Here is a 26,155-nt window from a genome sequence, read left to right on the forward strand (position 1 = left end):
TGGTTTAATTTTATTTTTCTCTTTGTTATTTGTTGAATTGAAGTTTTTGTTGTTTTCTTTTTCTCTCTCCTCAGTGGTTGGTGGAGCAGAGTAGTAATTTGTTTTCTGTTATTGTCGTTATATTATAAAGTTGTTATACTATTTTGTAGTGATTTTGTAAAGAAAATTAAAATCTTTTTCTCAATAAAAATGTTAACAAAAAAAGGGATATATCATAAATGAAAAATCATCCAAGAAATAATATGATTTAAGATGTTGTCTGATTGTGCTGGCTTGCAACAAGTTTTGTAATTGATGATGTGCAAACGAGTTTAAGTGGAAACTTCAGTAAAAACAGCATTTGCTATCAGGTAATTTTTCAGTGCATTTGTTCAATAAGCCTGATTGTATCCAATTCTGAAACTCTATCCTCTCCTTTTTCTCATATGCAATTTTGCCCAATTGCGATCTGTGAAGCATCTTACAATATTTTCTACTCCCACTGTGAAAATTGTTGTTGTAGTTGTCAATTTTAACTTCCGTCACCATGGGTCATAGTCATAGAATCATGCTGCATTGGAACAGACCCTTCAATCCAACTCATCATTGCCAATCAAGTTTCCCAAACTAAACTATTCATGTATTTGTCTAAATGTCTTTTAAATGTTGTAACTGTAACTGCATCCACCATTTCCTCTGGCAATTCATTCCACACATGATCCATTTCCTGTGTAAAAAGGTTGCCTTCATGACCTTCTTAAATCTACCTCCTTTCACCTTAAAAATGTGCCCCCAAGTTTTGAACTCCCCCACCCTTGGCAAAAAACTTTGGCTATTCACGTTATCTAAGCCACTCATGATTTTATAAACCTCTATAAGGCCACCCCTCAGCCTCCTTCACCCCAGTGAAAAAGTCCCAGGCTATCCAGCCTGTTTTTACAACTCAAACCACCTATTTCTGGCAACACCCTGTTAAATCGTTTCTGAATCCTCTCCAATGTAAGAATATCCTTCACTGAACCAATACTCAGGCTGAGATCAGTTATCAAGAGTTTGGTGATGGAAAAGCACAGCAGGTCAGTCAGCATCCAAGGAGCAGGAGAATCGACATTTCAGGCAAAAGCCCTTTATCAGGAAGTTGTTCAGTTAGTTCAGCACCAATTATATAGTCAGTGTATGTGTTGTTGGATTGAGAAATCAGTGTGAAGGGCCAAGACTAATTACACGGAATAGCAATGATGTTGGAGGTAGGAAGCAAAGATGTAGATGGATTTGAAAATGGAGTTAAGGCAACACCATTCCTTAGCTTCACAAACTGAATTTTATTCTATGATTAGACTTGGAGTTTGAATTAATTTGCCAACCAGTCAATATTGCTTTCTATTATTTATTCTTCAATGGGATATGGATTTCAATGATGAGGCCAGCATTTGTTGCCCAACCTTAATTGCTTTTTTAGTGGAGTGACTTGCTAAGGTTAATTTAAAGGGACAGTTTATAGTTAACCTCATCGCTGTGGATCTGGAGTCGCACATAGTTTAAACCAGGTAAGGACAGCAGATTTCCCTCCCTAAAGCATATGAGTGCATCAGATGGGTTTTATGGTAGTTATTAATATTTGCTTGGTCACCATTGCTGAGTTAACTTCCAATTCCAGAATTATTATTTTAAGATAAGCTCCATCAGCTATCTAGTGGGACTTGACCCCATGACCACCAGAGCACTGGCCTGAGACCTTTGGATCATTACTGCCATGTCATCATCATTACACCACCACATGAATAAATAGAGATGATGGTTTAATATTCTGACACTCTCCCATTCGGTTTGATGAGTGCAAGCTGGAAAGCTTTGACAACTGCCTCCCTTTTCAGTTTTGCCCAAATATCGTCATTAAGGCTGTCCAATAATTTTCATCAATTATGGAGACAGTATCAAATTTGAAGAGTAATATTGTCTTAAGACATCCAATCTGAACTCAATGAACAAAAGGAAGTATTTTTAATCTGTTATTCATGATGTCAGTCAATCAGAGTCACACAGTCATTGAGTCATACACCTTGGAAACAGACCATTCGATCCAACCAGTCCATGCTGAACATAATCCACAAACTAAACTGGTCCCACCTGCCTGCTCCTGGCCCATATCCCTCCAAACCTTTCCTATTCACATACCTATCCAAATGTCTTTTAAATGTTGTAACTGTATTCACATCCACAACTTCCTTCGGAAGTTCATTCCACACGCGAACCACCCGCTGTATACACAATTTGCCCCTCATATCTTTTTTCAACCTCTCTCCTCTCACCTTAATAATGTGCCACCAGCCTTGAAATGCCCCATCATATGGAAAAGACAACTACCAATAATTCTATCTACACCCCTTGTTATTTTATAAGCACCTATAAGATCGCCTCTCAACCTCCTACGCTCCAGGGAACAAAGTCCCAGCCTATCCAGCTGCTCCTTAAACTCTTTTTGAAATGTGGCAAGTGCAGCAGTCAGTTTACTCAGAGCAACCCCACCCACAGCAGCAATTTTATTATTGGCCAGGTAATCAGTCACCTTGGTGATAACTCTATCAAGTTGCAAGCTAACGGATGGGACAAGACATTCCTATACTCAGTTCGTGATGGAAAATTTCAGACGGAGTTTGCTGTCAGGTGAAATCTGCGAGGCAGCTGTTTGCTTCATCCAAGAAAACATTAAGAGTTTATTATCTGGCCAGCATTTTCAAGCTGCCACACCAGCTTTGTGAAATTGCTCTCAGTTGACAATTTAGTGATCACATTCTATCTCTTAATATTACCACTGTAGTCATATTGTAAAGGCTGATCACACTGAGATCAAGGAGGGCAGTTTCACAATATGATCAACTCTCACTACAGACAACAGCTGTGTTTTTTATTGCAAAGGATTAGATTTCTTTAGCAATAGTTTCTGTTTTTGTAGTGGGTTTTTATTGTCACCCAGCAGCCAGTGTGAAACCAGGATTAGTTAATAAAAGCTGAGAGGAGGGGGAACATTGGCCATGGAGCAATTATCACGGAATCTTACAGAGAGGAATAAGGCCAGTGAACCTACTGTTCCTGTGTCAGCTCCCCAATGAAAACAAAGACAGAATTGCTTTCTCTGGTCCTTTCCCCATAGATTGTTAATTAAAATATTCATTTACTTCCCATTTAAAAGCAATTATGAATTATGATTACACCACTATTTATGGTAGTGCATTCAATTTTCTTCCTGCTCTCAGAATTTCAAAAAAATACAGCATCTCTGAATTTCGCTTTGGAGGTAGCGTGAGCATTTCTGAACATTGCACCTCAGGGAGGAGGTATGGGGGCAGTATGGTGTAGATTTACCAGAATGATACCTGGACACCAACAATGGAATCTTATAGGGGCCTGAACCACATGGCTGTGGCGAGAATTGTCACAGATTGGCGTGGGGATTTTGGGGGTTCTAGCATGATGTTAGGAGATACCTGCTGCATATTCAATGTACCCATCAGGCATTGAGGCAAGATTCTCAGTGACAAGTTGCTTATTAAGGGGTTTGAACTACCCCATTAACTGTGCATCTCAGCTCATTAATACGCAGCTTTCAGGGGAGGCAATGACCTGGTGGCATTATCATTGGACTGTTAAGCCAGTGACCCAGGCAATATTCTGGGGACCTGGTTCAAATCCCACCGTGGCAAGTGGTCAAATTTGAAGCCAATCAAAAAATCTGGAATTGAAACTTTAATGATGACTCCGAATCTATAGTTGATTGTCCTAAAGACCCAGCTGGTTCACAAGTGTCCTTAATGGAAGAAAGGTGCCAAACTTACATAGGACTCCAGACTCACAGCAAGTGGTTGACTCATCACCGCTCTCTGGACAATTAGGGATGGTCATTAAATACCGGCCAAGCACTGCCCCACATCCTGTGAATGAATACAAGAAAAGCTTTCTATCTTATCAAACCCTCTGTGCAACATTGAGAATTCTCAGCATGACAGTCTGAGCCCATACCCACTGGCTGTGAGGAGTCTCAGTGTTACTCAGCACCAGACACCACCTCAGAGCACAGTCCATAGGCACCGGCCTCATGCACCCCTTCACCCACAGACAATTGCCAACCAATTGGTTTCTCATAGCACCTCTCTGATTCACTTGTAAAATGCTTAGGTAACGCAGACCTGCATCACTGAGTGCATGGGTAACTAGCACTGAAATGCTGCAAGATCCCTCTGGGAACAGGAGCAGGTCCCCAGCTGATGGGTTGGACCAGGCTGGATCTCACTGTGTTAACACTGACTTGTTCTGTACCTACCTTGACCCTCACAGTCTCACTGCCGTGCTTTATGAATGAGTGCAGGCCCAACCCAGGCAGCTTGCCTTGCTGCTCACTGTGCCTCAGTGATGGGGGCAGATATCCTGGTGTACAGCTGTGTGCTCCATCAATCTCACCACGCCCCGCCAACCCCCACTCACTGTGTCCCAGCACAGCTTACACAGCAAATCCACTGTATGGGCAGCACACAGGCAGCCAGGGCTCAGCCTGAGGGCAGTTATCCTCACCAGAGTCCATGGAGGTACCTGTCAGTCAGGGGCTCACGGTACAGGACATCAGGGGCAGTCTCCGATATGATTGGATTGGGGATTGTACACGATCAGGCATCCATTCAGGTTGATCTCAGTCAGTAATGGTATCAGCACAATCCAATGTCCTGTGCTCGCCTCGTTCCTCTTGATCCCAGCGTCTGGAGCAGGCTTCCAACACAGACGTGGATCCACAGAACATCCTTAAGGACATGAAGAAATGTATTATGTTGGAACAGTTACATTTAGGACTACACAAAGACTCAAACAAACAGATGTAGTGCAAAAACAATCAAATGTAACCAAATGTTATACTTTTAAAACAAGGCCCTGTCATCCATGCCATAAAACTGCGCTTCAAAGGCTTTTTTTCCTTCTTGTCTTCCCACCACTGATTCCTGTTGTCCCAAGTTCCACAGGGAACTTTAAGGTACTGGTGCCATGGATATTAGACGTTCTGAGGATATCCAGTGAGTCATTTCGGTAACCACATGTGGCAAAATGGGACTAGAACTGGACAAAAGGAGCTCCTAGAGGTGGGGTGGACAGTTAAGGAGAACATTTGGCAAGAGACCTTGCTGGGCCAGACAGGAAGAAACTATCCAAAAACTAAACTGAAACTTAACCAAAAAAACTGCTTGACTCAGCATGAAGGGTTAAATTACATAGAGGGACTTTACAAACAAGGGTTGCATTGCATAGGTTTTAAAAGGTTAAGGGGTCAACTTGTCTGAAATTTCAAGATGTTTAGGACAATGATGCAGTAAACAGACAGAAATGATTTTCTCTGATAGGGGAGTTTAAGTATCATACGCTCAGGAGCAAAGTCGGGAATCACTCTTGCGCATAAAGGCTGTAGGCCTTTGAAACTCTCTCCAGCAAATGGTGATTGATGTTTGATCGATTGTTCATTGTAAAACTGAGATTGATAGATTTTTGTTAACCAGAGGTTAATAGGGCAGTAGGATGAGATCACAGGCCATAATCTCATGGAGTAGCAGAAGGGTTCAAGGGGTTAATTGATCAGCTCCTGCTCCTGTCTCTCACATTTCCCTACTCTTTTTTTTCAGATTGACTTATAATTTATACCTTTGTGTTATTTATTCACCAATCAGTGAAAATAATCTATCAAATCTGACTTTTGTCATTTTTAACCTGATTTTTGTGAAAGTAATGGAAGTGAAATTTATCTTGGAAATGACTATTGTCGAACTACAAGCATCTTTATGTTTAATTTGACCTCGGTTGCTGACAGCGTGTGCAGAATGAGTTGTAGAGTCAGCTACAAATTCTCTGCCCCTTACTTTACACTCCCATCTAAATCAGATTCCTCAAATTGCATCTTTTTGTTTATTCATGAATGGGATGTGGCTGTTTCTGGCTAGATTTGCAGTTATTAGCCTGCCTTAACTGTCCTTTGAACTGAGTGTCTTGATAAAGTCACTTGAGATGGCAATTAAGAGTCAACCACATTGCTGTAGTCTGGAGTCACATATTGGTCAGAGCAGGTTAAAGATGGCAGATTTCCTTCCCTGAAGGACATTATTAGTTGACCACATGGTTCACTGACAATCGAAAATAGTTTCATGCTTGTCATTAGACTAGGTTTTCATTTAATTCCAGATTTTTACTGAATGCCATTTTCACCATCTGCCATGGTGGGATTTGAATCTTTGACCATAAGACAGAGAGGATCAGGATTAGGCTATTCAGCCCATCGAATCTGCTCTGTCATTCACTGATATTATGGCTGTTCTAATAATCCTCAACTCCACTTTCCTGCCTTTTTCTCTATGACTCTTGATCCCCTTACTGATTAAAAGCCTGCCCATCTCAGCGTTGAATATACTGTACTTAATGGCTCAGCCTTGATAGCCCTCTGTAATAAAGAATCCCACAGACTCACTACACTCTGAAAGAAGAAATTCCTCTCCATCTCTGTCTTAAATGAGCAGAATCTGAGAGTCTCTTAGTTCTACAGTTACTTGTTCAGTGATAGCTCCAAGAGGGATATTTAACATGCAAATTAATATGGAGATAAAACTCTTTCAATCAAATATTTGCCATTTTATAAGGGACTTTGGTTATACAGTCATACAGCATGGAAACAGTGCCTTCGGTCCAACTCATTTGCACTGACTAGACATCCCAATCTGACCTAGTTCCATTTGCCAGCATTTGGCCCATATCCCTCAAAACCCTTCCTATTCCTATAGCCATCCAGATGCTTTTTAAATGCTGTAACTGTACCCTTCTTCACCACTTTATTAAAATTTGAATAGATTAGAGAAACTGGGATAAGGAGCAAGCTGGAAAAAACTCAGCACATCAAGCAGCATCAGGGGAGAAAGGGAGTTGACGTTTCAGGTCAGAACCTATCACCAGAACCGTTTCAGATTCCAACTTTTCTCATCTGCTGCTGCTTGACCTGCTGTGCTTTTTCCAGCTCCACTCTTTATCCACTCTGACTTGCCAGCATCTGCAGTTTGCATAACTCCTAGAGCAACTGGGATACAAACAGAAAATGATGGAAATACTGAGCAGGTGTAGCAGCAGCTACGAAAAGAGGAACACAACTCACATTTTGAGTAAAATCTTCAGCAGAAGCTGAATAATTGTTCTAAAGAAGGAATTCAACTGGAGACATTGTTCCTGTTTCTCTCTCCATAGATACAGACAGATCTGCAAGGGTATTTCCAGCATTTTCTAATTTCCAGCCACTTCTTGCTTTTAGACTGGGAGATTGGGGCTGTTCTCCATGCCAGAGAGTCATAGTCACAGTCGTAGAGACTTACAGTACAGAAACAAGGCCCTTCAGCCCATCAGATCTGCACCAGTCAAAATCAACCACCAAACTATTCACATCTCATTACCCAGCGCTTTGTCCATAGCCTTTATATTCCTTGGAGTAGGGAGGGTTGAGACGAGATTTCATACAGGAATTCAAACTCATGAGGGGAAGGGCAGGGTAGGTAGGGAGAAGCCGTACCCACTTGAGTCAAGAACAAGAGGGTACCAAGTCAAAGTGTTTGGCTGAAGAAGTAATAGCAATGTGACGAAGAACATTCTCTGCCAAAATAAACACAAAGAACTTGGGGTGCTGCAAATCAGAAGCAAGAACAGAAATTTCTGGAAAAACTATTCAAATTTTAATAAAGTGGTGAAGAAGGGTACAGTTACAGCATTTAAAAAGCATCTGGCAGCATCAGTGGAGAGAAAGCAGGGCTAATATTTTGTGTCCATTGGCCCTTCATCAGAACCTGAAAATTTAACTCTGTTTCTCTCCACAGATGTTGCCAGACTTGCCTGAATTTTTCCAGTAATTTTTAGTTTTAACATTTTCTCCATCCTGACCTAGAAATGTATTGTTATTGCTTCATTGTCTTTGGGTCAAAATCCTGGAATTCCCTCCCTCAGGGCATTGTGGGTTAACATGGACTCAAGATGGCAGCTCACCAGCACCTTCTCAAGGGCAACTAGGGACAGGCAATAAATGCCAGACCAGTCAGGACACCAACATCCTATAAGTGAATAAAAGAATTCAGCAAGGCATTAGGATTTGCAATTTGCTGCCTGGGGGTGTGATGAAACAAGATTTGACTGACTTTCAAAAGGAAATTAGATCAACCTGAGGAGAAAATGTATTATAATCTGAAAGGAAAATATTGGAGAAGTGGGATCAGCTATGCCGTTCTTGCAGGAACAGGTTTTGAACAGGAATCACACTGGGCTTGAAACATTGGTTCTGTTTCTCTCCTGAAGATGCAAGCAGACCTGTTGAGTTTCTCTAGCATTCTCCATGTTTGTTTCAGATTTCCAGCATCCGCAGTGTTTTGCTTTCATTATTCTTTCCAGAAGCTAGCCAGGATGCAATGGGATGAACAGCCTCCTTCAATGCTGTAAATATCCTATCATATCATTTATGTCACACAGATCAAATTGTACCAATCACATGAACATTTGCAGTGGCAGCTGGTGTATTGATAACATCACTGGGCTAGTAATCCAGAGCCTGAGGCCATAACTCTGGACAGAGGGGATCAAATCCCAACATGGAAAATACTGGAATGTACATTCAATCAAACAAAAAATCTGGAGTTAACAGCCAGCCTAAGGGTGACCATGAATCATTGTTGGTGTAAAAGCCCACCTGGTTTATTCATGTCCTGCTGTGAAGAAAAGGTGCCTTCTTTGTCTGTGAGTCCAAATCCCCACCAGTGTGACTGACCTTTTAACTGGCCTCTGGGCAGTTAGGACTGAGTAATAAATTGTCATGGGCCAGAACTTCGAAGTGTTGTAAGCATTTTTAACTTATGATTCCAAATTTTGTTTTTTTTTTAAGAGGATGATGTAGGTAAAACGTAGCAATCAATGTAAATTAAGTAGGTGCCTAAAGAGAGAGAGAGAGGGAGAGAGAGAGAGAGACCCATATGGATGTGAAAAACAGTCCCTCAAAGAGGAAGAGAAGCAAGTCAAAACAGATCTTATTTTACGGCAAAGTTACTGAGAGACGGGCGGCACGGTGGCACAGTGGTTAGCACTGCTGCCTCACAGCGCCAGAGACCCGGGTTCAATTCCCGACTCAGGTGACTGTGTGGAGTTTGCACATTCTCCCCGTGTCTGCGTGGGTTTCCTCCGGTTTCCTCCCACAGTCCAAAGATGTACAGGTCAGGTGAATTGGCCATGCTAAATTGCCCGTAACGGGTAAATGTTGGGGTATGGGTGGGTTGCGCTTCGGCGGGTCGGTGTGGACTTGTTGGGCCGAAGGGCCTGTTTCCACACTGTAAGTAATCTAATCTAATCTGATGATCCTCTGCAGCAAACCAACCCCCAAACTGCAGATATGTTTTGTGTTTTTCTCTTTGAAGAATAACAAAAGGACAGGAGTTAAGAAAAGGTAGTTTCAACTGTGCTGCTCTGTGCTGCTGGAACAGAACATATTTATGTATGCTAGCCTGGTTATAAGTATGCTATGTTGTAGGGCTTTTGCCCGAAACGTCGATTTTGCTGCTCCTCGGATGCTGCCTGAACTGCTGTGCTCTTCCAGCACCACTAATCCAGAATCTGTTGTAGGTAAAGGCTGGCTCTCATTCTGAGTGTTAAAAATCACACAACCCCAGGTTATAGTCTAACAGGTTTAATTGGAAGCACTAGCTTTCGGAGTGACGCTCCTTCACACAACCACCTGGTGGACTGTAGCCTGGGATTGTGTGATTTTTAACTTTGTACACCCCGGTCCAACACCAGCATCTCCACATCATTCTGATAGTTAGTAGTTAGTTGCTAGCAGCCAGACAAAAGGGAACCGGACACCAAAGGACCCTTTCTCATCCTGAATGCTGGAATTCAATCATGGTCAAAAGGAAATAGAACTACAGAATCTCACCAATCTGCAAAACTAAGCATCATGAAATCATACGATCAACTACCGACATTACCACTAGCAGTAACCTCCAGTCCAACTGCCATAATAATCATCTATCTGGTCTTGATAGATAGACTCACTTCTTATTTCAGTCCAGTGTGTGTGTGTGTGCTGCATTAGTAATGTAGTCATTAATAAACTCACTGTTGGTTCAGGAAAGACAAGTCTAAATTTTGGTTCTTTTTAAAACATAATTTCACTTGTGTCTAGAAGAAAGACAGCCATAAGGAATTGGCTCTCATCAAGGTTGAGGTAATGGTCTCGTGGCATTGTTGCTCACCTAGTAATCTAGAGACTTGATAATATATAAACATGACAGATGATGAAATTTATACCATCATAGAGTCATACAGCATAACCCTTCAGTCCAAGCCATTGGGTAGCCCAGTGGCTCAGTGGTTGGTACTGCTACCTCACAGCACCAGGGGCAACTGTCTGTGTAGAGTTTGCACATTCTCCCCGTGTTTGTGTGGGTTTCCTCTGGGTGCTCTGGTTTCCCCCCACAGTCCAAAGCTATGCAGGTTAGGTGAATAGGCTATGCTAAATTGCCCAGAGTGTTAGGTGCTTTAGTCAGAGGAAAATGGATCTGGGTGGGTTACTCTTTGGAGGGTCGGTGTGGACTGGTTGGGCTGAAGGGCCTGTTTCCACACTGTGAGGAATCTAACCATCCATACTGACCAAGTCATAAAATGAACTTGTCTCACTTGCTTTTGCCAGTTGTGGACTCCCCTACCTTGGAAAAAAAATCTTGGTTATTCACCTTTTCTGGGTCCCTCATGATTTTACAATCCTCTATAAGGTCATCCCTCCATCTTCTATGCTCCAGAAAATAAAGCCCTCCGTAGGACTCAAACCCTCCAGTCTGGGTAACAAAGCGAAGCATCCAATTAGAGATGGACAGTAAATGTTGCTTTAACCTGCTGCGTCCATGTCCTGCGAACGTTACTTAAAACATACTGAGAGAAATTGCTGGAAAAATCAACGTTTCGGGTCGGAACTCTCGATCGGAAAGATTAACTCTGATTTCTCTCCACAGATGCTGCCAGACCTGCTGAGCTTTTCCAGCAATTTCTGTTTTGTTTCTGGCTCAAAGCATCCGAAGTTCTTCTTTCTGCGTTTACAAAAAATATTAACCTTATTGCAACCAACGGAGAAGGTGGAGAAAAAGCAGTTTAACCCTCCTCACGCAGGGGCTGGACAGTAACAAATGGTTATGGGGGGGGGGGGGGAGGTGGAGAGACTGCTGATGGTGACAGAAATATCCACATCCCATGAAAAAAAATTAAAATCTACTTTACCTTATTGCTGAGAAGCATTTTTTTCTTCTGAAATCATTTATTACCATTACTCCATTTACACACGCCAAATTTGCAGTTTTGTTTTATTGTAAGGGTTATTTTGTTTTTCTGGAGCTAGAAGTGGAGGAGGTTTAAAATCCTCCAGTCCCCTGTCTCTGCAGACTCGGATTCCTCGCAGCCCTCCCCGTGGTTCACTGGAGAAGTACAGGCGCTTGGTGCACACACACACACACCGCAGATTCCGGGATCAAACAGGCAGAGGGAGTGCCTACCTCAGACAGCAAGCACGGACGGCACTGATCCAACTCGCAACCGCTTCCCAAAAGCTGCAGTGGCTTCAGCCGAGAGCAGGGAACCAGCCTGCGATGGCTCCCCTGGCCGACTAGCAACTCTCGCTGCCTGCTTTCAGTTATTCGGAAAAGGGTTTGGGGTGGGTGTGTGTGGGGGGAAGGTGTTACTGAAAGACTGCTTAATTTACAAATCCAATTTCTTTATAACCGTAAAAACATCTAACCTTTAAATATCCTTCTTTACTCAGAGAGCGGTAAGGGTGTGGAATGCCCTACCTGCTAATGTAGTCAACTCAGCCACATTAGGGAGATTTAAACAATCCTTAGATAAGCACATGGATGATTTTGGGATAGTGTAGGGGGACGAGCTGAGATTAGTTCACAGGTCGGCGCAACATCGAGGTAAAAACAATGACTGCAGACGCTGGAAACCAGATTCTGGATTAGTGGTGCTGGAAAAGCACAGCAGTTCAGGCAGCATCCGAGGAGCAGGACACCGAGGGCGAGGGGCCTGTTCTGCACTGTATTGTTCTATGTTCTACATTCTCCCCCCAAACAAAAGTTGAAAACTAAATATCAAATAGCAGAATAGTGAGGGGAAGAAAACTCCAGCGCAATGTAAAGCAGCGGTCTTTATTTTTTTTTGCAAACAGAATAAGTACTTGCAATTCCATTTAGAAAAGTTACATTCTGTGGTGAGAAACTTGTAGAATTCCTGCCGAGGTTTCTGAGTCCTGCAGCTCTGTCTGTAGATGGCGCCCTCTCTCGTTAAAACGCAGCCCCCTGTCTAACACGGGCAACAGGTAGCGACCGGCGCTCTATAAACACCAGAAGGCATTCAGAGGCAGAGAGAGAGAGAGAGAGATCCCTCACACTCACTCACTCACTCTCTCTCTCTCTCACACACACACACACGGAAACCTCTCAAGGCAGGGAGAAACCAGCGAGCAGGAATCTTCCCTTTGGCAATGTTTGGAGGCAGATCCCTGACTCTACTCCATCAGGTTACACTGAGACAGACAGTCAGAAACCAGGGTAATATAGCCGCCGCTGTTTCTCTCCTCACACTGGAACGGCCGGGGGGGTTTCTCTCTGAAATGCGGAAAGTGGACGTGGGTGAAACTATCATCTAGTGAGAATTCGCTGGAATGCGGTAAGACTAGATTTCTGTCTCCAAATCATGTGTTGCTGCTATCTTTCTGTAATTGTACAAATACGTATATTTTTTTCTTAAAAAGAGCCTAATCTTGTTCATTTGAATCAGTGTCAGAGGTTCATCAGCATGTAGGTTTTTTTCATTTTAAGAGAGATGCGGCGCTCCCCGCGGGTTTTTGTCTCTCTGTGTGTAAATATATAGAGAGGAAGATAGTTTATTACTGAAAACAAGTGTGGAAGATTCACTGAACCATCCCCCCCCCCCCACACCCCTCTCTCTCTCATACACACACCCCTCCCTCCCTCTGGATGGGGCTGAGTTAGAGAGAGAATGTGTATGTGACGCGCAGCGCGGACAGTGACTCAGTTTCACTAGAAGGCAGAGAGAGAGAGAGAGAATGTGAGAGAGAGGGAGTGTGTGTGTGTGTGTGTGGAGAGAGAGAGAGAGAGAGAAGCAAACTCGTAGAGACACAGGGGCTGCGCTGATGTGGGAACCCACTCAGTTGCCGAGGTAAGAGGCAGGGGACAGGTTGGTGCGGCTCCCCTTTTGGAAATCGCCTTGCTTTTGAAAGTAAATGACCTGGGAATGTTTGGATCCAGCCTTAGTCCGGGAGGAGGAGGAGAGGGTGTTGCTGAGGGAGAGCAGCCGGAGCTGGGCTTCAGTTACTGAGTCGCTCCGGCAGCAAAGGGGGTTTGTCGGGGAGCGATTCCGGCGGCTCACACAGGCTGGGGCTGGGGGATCAGGGAGTCAGAGTGTGGGTTTGGGAGTGTGGGGGTCGGGCTGTTGGGGGTGGGAGTGTGGGTTTGGGAGTGTGGGGGTCGGGCTGTTGGGGGTGGGAGTGTGGGTTTGGGAGTGTGGGGGTCGGGCTGTTGGGGGTGGGAGTGTGGGTTTGGGAGTGTGGGGGTCGGGCTGTTGGGGGTGGGAGTGTGGGTTTGGGAGTGTGGGGGTCGGGCTGTTGGGGGTGGGAGTGTGGGTTTGGGAGTGTGGGGGTCGGGCTGTTGGGGGTGGGAGTGTGGGTTTGGGAGTGTGGGGGTCGGGCTGTTGGGGGTGGGAGTGTGGGTTTGGGAGTGTGGGGGTCGGGCTGTTGGGGGTGGGAGTGTGGGTTTGGGAGTGTGGGGGTCGGGCTGTTGGGGGTGGGAGTGTGGGTTTGGGAGTGTGGGGGTCGGGCTGTTGGGGATGGGTGACTGTACGGTATAAGTTGGGGATCGCGAGGTGTGACTGTGAAACCTCGGACTGGTGAGGGGGAGGGGGAGGGGGGACGTGCGGGGAGCTGCCCCCCTCTCACGGCGGTGGGGGGGAGGTACCATCTACCCGGTTTCCCAAGCCGCGGGGAGTGAACCTTCCGGAGTCCATCCCTAACCCTGGCCAGGGAATGTACCTGTGGCCAACCTCCCAGAGGGTCGCTGCTCTGCCCGGCTCCCAGGCTCACTCACACCCCCCCCACCCACACACACACACACACTTACACTGTCCATCAACCCTCCGTCAGCTCCGACCCTCCAACACCCTCCGGGAAGATTTACCCTCAGAGACTGAAGCGTTGTTGCCTCCTGGTTTCTCTGTGAGTGTGCACTCGCTAGCGCCAGCAGTGAGACTGTGTCTGAATGCAAGGGAATAACTGCCCGCTGCCTGTCTCTGTCTCTGTGTGTGTGTGTGTATGTGTGCCTCTCCCTTTGTATATCTGTGTGTCTGTCCCTCTCCCTATCTGTGTTTCTGTGTATGTCTTTCTCTGTGTGTCGTGTCTCTCTGTATGACTGTGTCCCTCTCAATATGTGTGATTGTCTCTGTGTGACCGTGTCTCTCTCTCTCTGTATCTGTGTTTCTTTGAGTCTTTTTATTTGTGTGTCTCTGTCTCTCTATTACTCTGTGTGTCTGTCTCAGTCTGTGTGTGTGCATATTTGTCTGTTTTTGTGAGTGTGTGTGCATCTGTCTCTGTGTTTCTGTATGGGTCTGTATCTGTGTGTATGTGTATATATGTGTGTGTGTGTGTCTGTTTCTGTGAGTGTGCATTGCAGAATGTTAAAGGACAGACTCAGGAACAATCTGCGTTGTGCCTGGTCTCCAGTATTTTACAGCTTGTTTACGAAGCCGTGAGAGTCGTGCAGTTGGGAAATAGGGGGTTCCTGATGCTACAATATAACTCAGTGTTCAAACTTAATGACAGTATCGATAGGACTGACTGAAACCTCTTTAAAATGCGTCGTTTGACAGGATGTAATCAGAATGTCCGCATTTGTATCTTAATGGACAAATATATTCGTATATGTATGTTTTTATTTGAAGTGTTCACTTTATTCCTGATTTGCAATCTCTCCCTACACAGATCAGACAGTATTTGTTGAAGGTGATGGATCTCATCCACGTTCCGAGGGTAGCAAGGCTCCTCTCTCTCCTGTTCTTACTGTGGCCCGTGCCCCCTTGCTGGGCACAAAGCGTGGTGAAATTTTCCCTGCAGGAGGAGCAGCCTCCAAATACCCTGATCGGGAATCCAGGCGAGACCCTGGGGCTGGACAAGAACAACAGACTGTTCAAGCTGGAGATCGGCAAACCATACCTGCGAGTGGATGAGACAGGGGGGAACTTGTACACCACTGAGATCCCCATAGACAGGGAGGGGATGAACTGTGAGACACCGCTGCAATGTTTCTTAGAGTTTGAGATCTCAGTGACCAACACTCTGTACAACTCGGTGCCGATACTGATGGAAGGCAAGATTCATATTCTGGATATCAACGACAACACCCCCAGTTTTAGCTCCCCGGTCATTTCCATCTCTATCCCAGAGCACACCACAGCAGGTACTATCGTTAACATCCCCACTGCCACCGACCGTGATGCTGGCACTAATGGAGTGGCTAGCTATGAGCTTCTTGGCAGCGAAGCCCATGGGTTGTTCAGCTTGCAGGTGGCTGAGGAACACGGTGAGAAGCTGCCCCAGCTGATAGTGACTGGCCGCTTGGACAGAGAGCAGCGGGACACCTATGACCTGACCATCCGAGTAGTGGATGGGGGTAAACCCTCAAGGGCCAGCACTGCCATCCTTCGCATCACTGTGCTGGACATCAATGACAACGCCCCCAAGTTTGAGAGGTCCTCCTATGAAGGCACGGTGGAAGAGAACAGCCCGGTGGGCACCTCCATCCTTCAGGTGAGGGCAAATGACCTTGATCTGGGTGACAATTCCCAGATCGAGTACACCTTTGCCCAGGCTGCCGAGAGTGCCCGCCGCTTGCTCAGGCTGGACAAGACCAGCGGCTGGATCACAGTGCAGGGAGCAGTGGACCGGGAGCAGATCAGTCAGTTCAGATTCTTTGTCCATGCCCGAGACAAGGCTCCCATCCCCAAACAGGACAGGGCGGCAGTGACCATCACCGTCAGGGACAAGAACGATAACGCCCCCACCATTGAGATCCGTGGCATCGGCCTGGTCACCCACAAGGATGGGGTTGCCAACATCGATGAGGATGTGCCCGTTGATTCTCCGGTGGCCCTGGTCCAGGTTTCAGACCGAGATGAAGGTGAGAATGCCGCAGTCACATGCATTGTTGCTGGGGATGTCCCCTTTCAGTTGAAACCAGCCAGTGAGTCCAGCAGTGAGAGGAAGAAGAAATTCTTCCTGCAGACAACCACCCCGCTGGATTACGAGTCCGTCCAGGATTACCTGATTGAGATTGTGGCAGTGGATTCTGGTAACCCACCGCTCTCCAGCAGCAACACTCTGAAAGTGCAGGTGGTGGATGTGAATGACAACCCTCCAATCTTCACGCAGAATGTTATCCGTGTCTCCATCCATGAAAACAACCAGCCGTACATTCCCATCGTCAAAGTGCAAGCAACAGATGCTGACAGTGGCAGCAACGCTGAGCTGATCTACTCTATACACCCAGACCATTCCATCCAGGGCTTATTTGACATCAACCCAGACACAGGAGAGATTCGGGTCAATGCCATTCTTGACCGTGAGCAGCAGGAGCATTACGAGTTCAAGGTGGCTGCAGCAGACAAAGGCACCCCCAGCCTTAAAGGGACAGCCACAGTGGTGGTCAGTGTTCTGGACGAAAATGATAATGACCCAAAATTCATGCTGAATAGCTACAGTTTCTCAGTGCGAGAAAATCTCCCTCCATCCAGTCCAGTTGGCATGGTCACTGTGTCAGATGCGGATAAGGACATGAATTCCCAAATATCTCTCTTTGTGGATCCAGACAATGGTGAGTTTGAGATACAAAATGGCACGGGCACTATTCTTTCCCGCGTCTCCTTTGACCGAGAACGTCAAAGTACGTACACCTTTCAACTGAAGGCAATAGATGGTGGGACCCCTCCCAGGTCAGCTTATGTCAGTGTCACCATCAATGTTTTAGATGAAAATGACAACACTCCCTTCATCACCCAACCTTCCAATTCCTCCTTCCAGCATGTCAACCCTCTCGCTCATATAGGGACATCAGTGGAACAGGTAAAGGCTGAAGACATGGACATTGGAACCAATGCCAACTTGACATACAGTATTGTAAGCGGAAATCCCTTTGGCCTGTTCCATATCTCTCACGACGGAATCATATTGTTGGACAAGGAAATTTCACGGAGACATTACGGCTTGCATCGGCTTGTGGTCAGGGTGAAGGATGGAGGTACACCATCTCGCTTTGCTACTGCACTAGTGCACATTTATGTCAATGATACGATGGGAAATGTCAGCCAAGTGGAGGCTTTGGTAGGCCACAGTCTCAACACACCACTTGACGTGGACATCGCAGGAGATCCTGAGTATGAAAAAAGTAAGCAGCGAAGCAATGTCTTGTTCGGAGTGATCGCTGGGATTATTGCCGTCATACTGGTGATTGTGATTGTGGTGTTGATTCGTTACTGCAGGCAGAAGGAAGCCAAAAGTGGCTATCAGGCTGGTAAGAAAGAAAACAAGGATCTGTATGCTCCAAAACAGACCAATAAAAACACTAAGCACAAAATCAAGAAGAGCAAACCCCCAAAACCTACCAAACCACTGGAGGATGAGGAGACTGGAACCCAGAGGGGACTACAGTTCAACTTGATCAATGAATCCAGCAGTGACAGTCCTAGGATTCATCTACCACTCAACTGTAATCCAGGGAGCCCTGATCTTGGAAGGCACTACAGGTCAAACTCTCCACTGCCATCCATTCAACTGCACCCACAGTCACCCACTGCTGGCAAGAAGCACCAGGTTGTACAAGACCTTCCAGCGACCAACACCTTCGTTGGGACTGGGGACAACAACTCGACTGGCTCAGACCAGTACTCTGATTACAGTTACAAGACCAATCCTCCAAAGTACAACAAGCAGGTAGGCATGCTTACAAATGCCACTTGTCCACACTGAGTCCTTTTTAATCAATGCTTTCAGCTGGGATAGGCCTGACTGTGTATTAAGTGATATTTAAACTCTTCTGTAAGTTTCTTTTGAAATATCAAATTTTTATTTTTTCAAGGAATGTGGCTCCATTGGTGCACAATTTCATAAATAAAGTCTGTATGTGATGTTCTCAATGTAATATAAATCTAGTTTCTATTTATTTGGGTTCCATTTATGTAATATCAATGCTTAGGTGAACAATGTGTTCTTAACATAAGCATGCAAAGCTTATGGAATCATCCCATTTCTAATCTGCAACTTCATTGTGTTTGTTGGTAATGAAATGATTTTGCGAAAATAATAATTTTGAATCAAATGGCTGAAGTTTGATTATGTAGATTCTGGCTGGAACATGGAGCTTTAAACTGATCCCAGGCAACTCGGTAAACAGATTTTTCTTTCAATACGTATGTGGCCTTTTCTCATTCATAAATATGTGACCTTCTTAGCGCTTCTGTAATGTACCTTTTGTAAAATCAGTTCTCTGTGTGAAAAAAAACAGCAAGGCAAATGCAGTGTTTAAAGGTTGAATTGTGTTTTATTTTTAAAATGGAGCAGGGTTTTGTCAGCATCCAGTTCTGTCATTTTAACCAAAAGCAAAGAAGCTGAATCAACACTATTTTTTTAAGAATAGCATTTCAACTAATTTTGTTTCTGCGGGCAGGAAGATATAATGCTGCAGATTCAATTTCTTTCAAAAACTGGCTGATCAGATTTCACCGCAGACAATATCATTTTGTTAAGTGCCTTGTAGAACACCAGATTTTTTTGAAATTTCAACAGTCTCCTTCTGGTGGTGGTACAGATCAGTTTAACATTCCTGTTACTGTGTTATTTATCTCATAATATAGATACTCCCTGTGACAGTACTAAATTATACTTTCATTAGTACGTAACCCTTTAGTACAATAGCTGTATAATGTAGTGACTGAATTTGGAATCTTGCCTAAACCAATGGTATTAGATAGTTGCTGATGATGTTGCTATGTATTAAGTGCCTGTAATATCAGTGCTGATGCATTAGCCTGGAGTGTGGGTTTATAGTGTACGGTAGTCAATTGCCCAACATCATACCAGTGCGTAGGCTCAATCTCTCCTCAGCTCTAATAATCTATTGCTTTGACTATCTTAACCAGTAATTCAATCTGTAAATGTAATATGAAAAAGAGTGAGTTTCTTAATGATGTTCTGAGTGAAGTATAATACCTGGTGCCATATGTAGCTTTTCAACCACAATATAAAAATAAAGAACAGCTAAATTTGCATTTGCTTGAACATCCTTTGCAACCCATCAAGATATCAACAAAGTATGCCAAGGTGTACTGTTAATCTGCATTTAAATTACGGAAAATAAATTTGTGCACAGCAAGGTTCCACAAATTGCCATGTGATAATGACCAGTCATTTTTGTGTTTGTTTTCTGTGATGTTGGTTGAGGGATAAGCATTGGCACAGGCAGCAGGAGAAATCATAAAAATGAGAAGGCTTTGAAAGCTGGGCAATGGGATTTGTTCTATCCACCTGAGTGAGGGAGCAGCTACAGGCTCAGCTTAAACTCTCTTCCAAAGCATGCCACTTCCATCAGCACAAAACCTCCAGTGCTGTGCTAAAACATCAGTGTGAACATTGTTGTACCTGTCTCTGGGGTAGGATTTAAACCTATAGACAGTGAGTCTGAGTAACAGCCCTGTAGGATATCTGTGAGCGACAGTTAACACTTTGAGACGGTGTGTTAAATATTCTGAAGGAAATTTGTAGGAATGGGGAAAAAGTAGATTACAAGATCCGATGGTGGTAGAAGAGCTGATTAAAGACTTTGTCAGAAAGACAAAAGTGAGGAGGAGTAGGTTCTCTACTGGCTCACTATCCGGTTCACTAATGCTCTTTATGGAAGGAAATCTGATCCTTATCTTCTTCGGTACATGAGACTCCAGATTCGCAGCAATAAATTCTGACCTAGTCAATGGTAGCCTTTGCTCATCAGTGAAAATAAATTCAATATGATGAAAGACAGGGAGAAAAGGTTGGTCAGCAGTGCTCAAAGTGATGGACTACACTTTCAAATGAGCTGGAGATCAGCTAATAGGAAGGTTTCGAGAAATTGTGTCCAAGTTTTTCCAAATGATGGAAAGAGGTGGAGTAGCAATGAGTGGAATTAAATGATCTTGTTGATATTTGGGATGTAACTTAAACTGTTTAACAGGTCAGGCAGGTTCCCCTTGAGCATTTGACCTGGGAGATTGATCATTTGGTGGAAACCAGATTTATCTAGAGATCTGAATGAGTAGCTACCAGCAATGGCCAGAAAGGAGGCACTGTTATTGAGTCTCATCACTTCAGGGCAGACCAGTAGAAAAATTGGCCAGTCATTGCATCCTTGATTGTTGCTCCAGTGCCTACTGGGAATTGTGATACCTTGGTGCTTGAATAACCTTTTGACAGTCCTTGCACAGGCATCGTTTGAAGTGTGAGAATTTGAAATAGATGCTGGAAGATTGTTTGAAGCTCTTTTGAACTGGACATCAGGTACTTATGGGTTTTCAGCACCAGGGAGAAAAAATTGCTGAAGACTACACTAACAATGAGAGGCTGCAGTTTGCAAACCCATCCCTGGAACGTCTTGAATTTCAATCACAACTTAGACTTGAGGACTGGAGTATCACATTATTTCAGAATTTTCTTTTGAATTCCACATTTTTACATTTGTATTCTATTGATTATCACTGAATTGTGTGCACTGTCTCCTAGTTACTTCCTTTTGCAGATACATGCTTACTGATCTGTGCAATATTTTCAGCAGGGACCTCATTATCAATGAATAAACCTGATAAGTTCACCAGATAAATGAAACTAACTAAGAGTAAGTTGTTGGGTCCTTGATTCGGTTCTAAAAGTTCAAAAAGGAATTGGTTCAATCCATTTTGAGAGATGGGATTTGATAGTTTGGAGGAGTCATTGACTTGTCTGATTTACATTTCAGTTTAGAACATAATATCAGAACGTCACTGGAGGAACAGGGAATTGATAGTTGATGTAGTTATGAAAAGAGAGGCTTCTCCTCATTCTCATAGAGGAAGGGGGGTTGAGATGTAAGGTCACATCTTGACTTTGAAGATAGTTATAATGGGATGGTTTATAATGGGAATGTAATCGATTCCAAACCAAAAATGGAGGAGGGAAAAAATGTGACTATGCTTTCCCAAAGAGTTTGCTGAAGAAAATTGGAAAGATCAGTCTTTTCTTCCCTCGTCTTTGCATCTGGAGAAAGTGAATGTGTTTCCTCTGCTTTTCAGACTTGTGTTGGCAAAGATGAAATTAAGCAGCTGAAGATCCATCCTTTGATAGTGACTGTGGAGGAGTTCAGCTGGTGGCTGCTTGATTCTGGTTTTCTGTTGAGGTGTAACACTGGTTAGAGAAGAGTGCCCAGTCTGAGGGGATTGACGCGGTTAAAACCCAGAACTGCTAGACTTGCAAGTTGATGGCAATCGCTCACCTGATACTCTCTACCTTGTGTTTTACAGCAGGTTGTGGTGTCACCCATGTCCTTGAAAGACTGGTAATTTAGTGCTTGTAATGCTGAGGTAATGAGCTGACTCTGATTTTTTTAGGGGTCTCTCCAGATGTTCAAGTACAAATGGATGAAATATTATTTTCTACATATAAACACAATTCTAGTCAGCAACTGAGCCATAATGTATGCAAATACTGCTGATCCCCTGCTTTTTAAAACTGCAGGAAACGAGAGTTTTCAATGACGCTGCCTGTGTCTTGGGACTTTGATCAGCTAACTCAGCTTTGGGCTATCTTTGACTACCCTCCTTTGCCCAGCCACACGTGACAACATCTCCTGACAACACGTCATGTCAACATTATCATTGGACGATTAAATGGTGTTTCATTTTTAGTGGTATTTGTTTCGATTCCATCATTAACCATTTTGAGCCAAACCCAGTACCTAATGGAAATTATTCAGCCCATCACTGAAGTAGTACCAGTCTGTTAACAGAGAATGATGAACTCACGAGGCATAATAAATCTAGCTGTTTTTTAAAATGAAATTCATTGCAAATAAAACCCTGGGCTATGGTAGCCTAAGAGCAAGCTATGATCACAGGAGTACATCTCGCAAATGTTGTGAGCATTGATCGGAACAAGAGGTAACCAAAATCTTTTATTTTCACCAGATTTAGTAGGTTAGAGTGAAATTAAGACTTAAATTTATGCAAGGGGCTGTAGAAATTTCAAACTCTCTTCCGCAAACAGCAATTAATGCTGGATCAATTGATGATTTTAAGACTGAAAAGTAAGTCTCTTAAATCTATCGAGATATGGGACAAAGAGAGATGGTTAAGTGGACTTGGGTCACACATCAACCATAATCTCATTGGGGATTGGGAGAGGTTCAGTTGTAAATGGTGTCCTTGTTTTCCTGTGTTCCAAAGACAGTGCTTCATTTTAATGGCTCACCTGAGATTTGGCACATCTTGACAGTTCAATACCTTGTCGGTACTGCAAGCACATACATGTTTGTACTGCCTGGCATAATCACAGGATGCCTTAAAGTACTTAATGACCATGAAGCACTTTTGAGGTATAAATACCACTGAATCCCTACAATGTTGGAATCGGACCATTCAGCCTATTGAGTCCATACTGTTCCTATAAGGAACATCCCAAACAAATTAATCCCTCACTCTATCACTGTCACCCTGCATTTCCAATGACTATTCCAGATAACCTAAGCATCCTAGGACACTACTGGGTAATTTAGCACGGTCAGTCCACCTAACCTGTGCATCTTTGAACTGTGGGAGGAAATTGGAGCACCCAGAGGAAGCCTACACAGACAAGAGGTATTGGGGATTTTCTTAAATCCCCACTTATGGGGCTCATACCAATGACTAGGAGGTATAGTTATTAAATTTGCAGGTGACACCCATGTTGGAGGTATGGTGGACAGTGAAGAAGGTTACCTCAGAGTACAACAGGATCTTGATCAGATGGACCAATGGACTGAGGAGTGGCAGATGGAGTTTAACTTAGGTAAATGTGGGGTGCTGCATTTTGGAAAAGCAAATCATAGCTGGACTTAGACACTTAATGGTAAGGTCCTGGGGAGTGTTGCTGAACAAAGTGACCTTGGAGTGCAGGTTCATAGCTCCTTGAAAGTGGAGTCGCAGGGAGGTAGGATAGTGAAGAAGGTGTTTGGAATGTTTTCCTTTATTGGTCAGAGTACTGAATACAGGAGTTGGGAGGTCATGTTGAGTCTGTACAGGACATTGGTTAGGCCACTTTTAGAATATTGTGTGCAATTCTGGTCTCCTTCCTATCAGAAAGATGTTGTGAAACTTGAAAGTGTTCAGAAAGGTTTTACAAGGATTTTGACAGGGTTGGAGGATTTGAGCTATAGGGAGAGGCTGAATAGGATAGGGCTGTTTTCCCTGGACCATCAAAGGCTGAGGGGTGACCTTATAGAGGTTTATAAAATCATGAGGGACATGGATAGGGTAAATAGACAAAAGTCTTTTCCCTGGGGTGGGAGAGTCCAGAACTAGAGGGTATAGGTTTAGGGTGAGAGGGGAAAGATATAAAAGAGACCTAAGGGGCAACTTTTTCACACAGAGGGTGGTACGTGTATGGAATGAGCTGCCAGAGGAAGTGGTGTACTGTTTGACTCATAGCGAGCCATGTTATTGAGCCAAGCCGATAGCCTACTTAACATCACTGATACGTGAATTGTCCTATTTGTGTTAATGCTTGTTTCGATGTCGTGTTAAATCAGCTAAAAGGCAAAGCCTAAAAAAGTTGCACCTCCAGCAACTCACTCTTTGGGTTCTTTGCAGCTAGATGGTCTCTGTCATTGTCCAGATTGAAGTATTAAACATCCCTGGTGACATTTGAGAGTGTGGCCAGTACTGCACCTTCTAATCAAGACACTGTTAAAACGTTTTATCCAGAAACAGATTCTGACTTTTAAGCTTGCAATTGTTACTTGCTGGAGGAAGAGTGTAAGGAACTGTAATCCTAGAATACTGAACGCCATGCTCGGGAATTGAGCACAATGTTCTCAGCCTGCACTCCAGAGCAGTACTGAAGGACTGCTATACTGTAAATACTACCTGGAGAAAGTGAGGTCTGCAGATGCTGGAGATCAGACTGGAAATGTGTTGCTGGAAAAGCGCAGCAGGTCAGGCAGCATCCAGGGAACAGGAGAATCGACGTTTCGGGCATAAGCCGAAACGTCGATTCTTCTGTTCCCTGGTTGCTACCTGACCTGCTGCGCTTTTCCAGCAACACATTTCCAGCTGTAAATACTACCTGCTTTTGTATAGAATGTGAAGATGAAAGGAATCATTGGCACTATTTTAAAAGGTAGTGAGGGTGTTGTCTTTGGTGTCCTGGGCAATATTTATCCCTCAATCAACACACTGAAAATAAACACTGTCTATCTATTGTTCTTATTATTTGGGAGCTGGTTATGTGCAAAATTAGCTGTTAATTTTCCTGTACTGCAATTCTGACTACACTTTCAGAGGGCACTTCATTGGCTCAAAAGGACTTTAGGACTTCTGAGGTTGTGAAAGGTGCTATATAATTGCATGAATTTTAGCAAAAACTAATGGCAGATGGATTCTGTTCCACATTTGATACTCCAGACAGTGTTCTGTGTTTAAATCAAGTCAGCCTGGGTGGCGAGACTTCTATTTGACTGTCCAATACAAAGGTTAAGCAAATCATTCACTAGGAGATGGTGGTGTAGTGATAACACCCCTGATAATCCAGCAATCCAGGCTAATGTTCTGGGGGAATGGGCTTGAATCCCAACTGTGGCAGACGATAAAATTGGAATTCAATTCCTAAAAAAAACCTGGAATTATGAAAGAATCTAGTCAAATGGAGGCCAGGTAATTATTGTTGTAACAAAACCTATCCGGTTCACTAATATCCTTCAGGGAAAGAAATCTGTCAGTTGATGTGACTACATGTGACTCCAGACCAGATCAAACTCTGAACTGTCCTGTGAAATGGCTTCGGGAGCTTTTCAGTTCAACAGCAATTAGAGATGGGCAACCAATAATTCAGCTTTCCATGTCCAGTATAAAATTTAGAATTACCTTTATTGTCACATGAATACAGTGGAAAGTTTACAAATCATCGGGCCCCTCTTATATACCAAGGTATTTTGGTACTGATTCTTAAGTGCAAATTCTTAAGGTAAAATAATCTGGGAATGAATAAGGAAATAAAAAGTTCAGCAATAAATTATAAAAATAGAGAACTGAGTTCAGAATAACAGTCCTTCCAAGAGTGTAAAATTGACTTCCAATCCTTCTGCCTGACTAGGAACACCCAGCAGACTGGAGGGTGATTGGGCTAGTTCAGGCCCAAACAATGGCTCTAACAAAGTTCCAACAGTTGTATATTGTTTGGTATAAAAAAAGTTGTGAAGGTTTTGTTTTAAACTGGAGGACTTCCCTTCCAATCGATGCCTTCTTAAAATGCTTGCCTCACAACATCAATTATTCGAAAGGAAACGGCATTTTAAAGGGGTTATTTTTCATCTGGAGCGGTTGGTACAGAATAAGTGAGGATCTGTGTAGATGTGCTGGGCCCATTGCATGGGATTTGATAAATGGGATGATTGAATTTCCACCAGGGTGTCCCAGTTAACAGGCTTGCACAGCGAGTGGCTAATGATGATGTGGACTCCAGTCCATATGTTGATGCTGCTCTGGGCTTGTTTTCTCTAAATGTGTTGTAATGTGTTGGTAAGCAAGACACTTTAACATCTGTTTCTCATAAGGGTACAGCCCCACATCGGTGGGAATGCAGAACTGGCTTGTGGAAGCTGGTGGATGTTTGACAATTGAGTGAAGGGACCGTTACCAGTTCCCCAAACCCCTGTCTTTTGTGAGTGCATTTGTATTCAGCTCTTTCAGATGTTGAGAATGCAACACACAGATTATAATCTGCCCATGGCAAAAAGAAAAGAAATAGACAGGACTTTCAGTGGTGCATGAAAAC

General features: G+C 43.8%; 1 protein-coding gene across 4 annotated transcripts in view; it reads left to right on the forward strand.

The window, feature by feature from the left end:
- Window positions 1-12,396: 12,396 nt before the first annotated feature.
- Window positions 12,397-26,155, forward strand: part of LOC122556417 (protocadherin-1-like) — a 364,614-nt gene continuing 350,855 nt past the window's right edge. For 2 of the 4 annotated variants that reach the window (XR_006313530.1, XM_043703028.1), the window contains exons 1-2: window positions 14,064-14,296; window positions 15,059-18,061. Coding sequence is in view for 3 of the 4 variants with exons in the window: in XM_043703028.1 (XP_043558963.1) it covers window positions 14,108-14,296; window positions 15,059-18,061 (3,192 nt within the window). In the remaining variant the exon portion in view is untranslated. Of the gene's footprint in view, window positions 12,733-13,136; window positions 13,246-14,063; window positions 14,297-15,058; window positions 18,062-26,155 lie in introns of those variants that run through there. The other 2 variants (XM_043703030.1, XM_043703029.1) reach the window with 2 other exon arrangements.

Source organism: Chiloscyllium plagiosum, chromosome 14 (genome assembly GCF_004010195.1).
Source record: "Chiloscyllium plagiosum isolate BGI_BamShark_2017 chromosome 14, ASM401019v2, whole genome shotgun sequence".
Taxonomy (NCBI): domain Eukaryota; kingdom Metazoa; phylum Chordata; class Chondrichthyes; order Orectolobiformes; family Hemiscylliidae; genus Chiloscyllium; species Chiloscyllium plagiosum.